The 1,633-nt window shown below is 37.7% G+C and overlaps 1 protein-coding gene across 1 annotated transcript in view; it reads left to right on the forward strand.

The window, feature by feature from the left end:
- The window catches only part of DPP10 (dipeptidyl-peptidase 10 (non-functional)), a 670,962-nt gene that overhangs the window by 236,902 nt on the left and 432,427 nt on the right, over positions 1–1,633 (forward strand). Inside the window, exon 4 of the mRNA XM_012651081.1 lies at positions 559–633. Coding sequence (XP_012506535.1) covers positions 559–633 — 75 coding nt within the window. The remainder of the gene's footprint in view (positions 1–558; positions 634–1,633) is intronic.

Here is a 1,633-nt window from a genome sequence, read left to right on the forward strand (position 1 = left end):
CAAGTACGCTGTTCTCAGCAGGATGTAAAAGTGTCACTGGACCTCCCTTTCTGCAATCAAGCCAAACCAATTCCTGTTGTCAGTGCTAAAATAAACTGTGAGCTTCACAAGCAGTTTGAAAGAACCACCTGACAGAGACTTCTGGTTTGGGGACTGGAAACCATCCAATCAGGACTCGACTATTTTAACCAATCAGAACTGGACAAGTTTGAATCCTTCATTTGCATAAATTGACTTGATTGAGAATCGGAACGCAAACTTTTCCAGTTTAAGCCAACACTGCTTTGTTCTCTGGAGAGCACACTTTGACTTGTACTGAAGGCTGTTCCTCCCCAGTCTGCTCATTTTTTTCTATAGAAAATAAAGCTCTCCCTTTTTCTTCTGAAGATCTCATGGTTTTTTGTTGATAATAAGAGTGAGGATTCCATTTCTGTAGGACTATGAGAATGGAGATCTTTTTTGATACTTATATATCCAAATTCATGTTAAAATCTCTGCCATTAAGCTTCTGAAATAACACTTCTTTCTTTCTTTCTCCTCCCCCCCCCGCCCCCCCAGGTAACCTTCAAAGCATCAAGACATTCAGTTTCACCGGATTTAAAATATGTTCTTCTGGCATATGATGTCAAACAGGTAAAGGAGTAATCTTTGAGAAAACTTTTCCTTGTGATGCATTCAAGTGACAATTCATAACTTTACTTAGCCATCTACTCACCTAGGGAAAATGTGGCATGTCCAGTAACTACAGGAGGACACTGAAGACTACTTTGCACAAGAGAGGGTTGGAGATAACGTCCTTTCTTCCATACCTGTCTAGCAAATAATCGGGATAATTTGTCAGGTGCCTGTGCTGATCTAAGTCATCTCTTTTCAGAGGGGAATGTGGCAGCGTTTAGCAAATCCAACAAATGGGGGATTCTGAAATCTTCAGGATATACATACTTGAGTGTTTCATGTATGTACAGATTAGGGACTTTTCTACTGGGTGTGCCCTGAGCTCCAACGTACATTGCGAAAAGACTGGTGAAAACATTGATTTGGGTTGTGGTCAATGGATTATTTGGCTGTATTTGAATGTAAGCTTTGGTGTTGTAGAAGATTCTGGCGAGAAATTGATTCTGAAGGAATGAAGTATTCTAATTGCAATTAGTGTTTCATTATTCCATGTTAGCTACAAAGCACAATTAGAGCAATATGTGTGGTTGTTGGGTATTTTGTACTTAAATATAATTCCCACGGTTAAAAAGCAAAGTAAATGTTGAAAAGGCAATTCAGCAGATTAGTATCTGTAAAGAATAAATGACTGGAAATCATTCAAGAAAGTTTATGAGCTTGAAGAAGGACAATAAAAATTTATGGACTTAAGGCAGGAAGCCTCATATAATGCTTTGAAAGCCTTTGAACACATGGAATTTCACAGTTCAAAAGAGCTACTATTTGATTATTTTAGTCTTTTGGAATATACAAGTGTATATTTTTTAGAGGATTTTTTTTTTTTTTTTTTGAGACAGAGTCTCACTCTGTTGCCTGGGCTAGAGTGACTGGAAATCATTCAAGAAAGTTTATGAGCTTGAAGAAGGACAATAAAAATTTATGGACTTAAGGCAGGAAGCCTCATATAATGCTTTGAAAG

This window comes from Propithecus coquereli, unplaced genomic scaffold (assembly GCF_000956105.1).
Source record: "Propithecus coquereli isolate 6110/MARCELLA unplaced genomic scaffold, Pcoq_1.0 Scaffold348, whole genome shotgun sequence".
In the NCBI taxonomy this organism is placed as follows: Eukaryota; Metazoa; Chordata; class Mammalia; order Primates; family Indriidae; genus Propithecus; species Propithecus coquereli.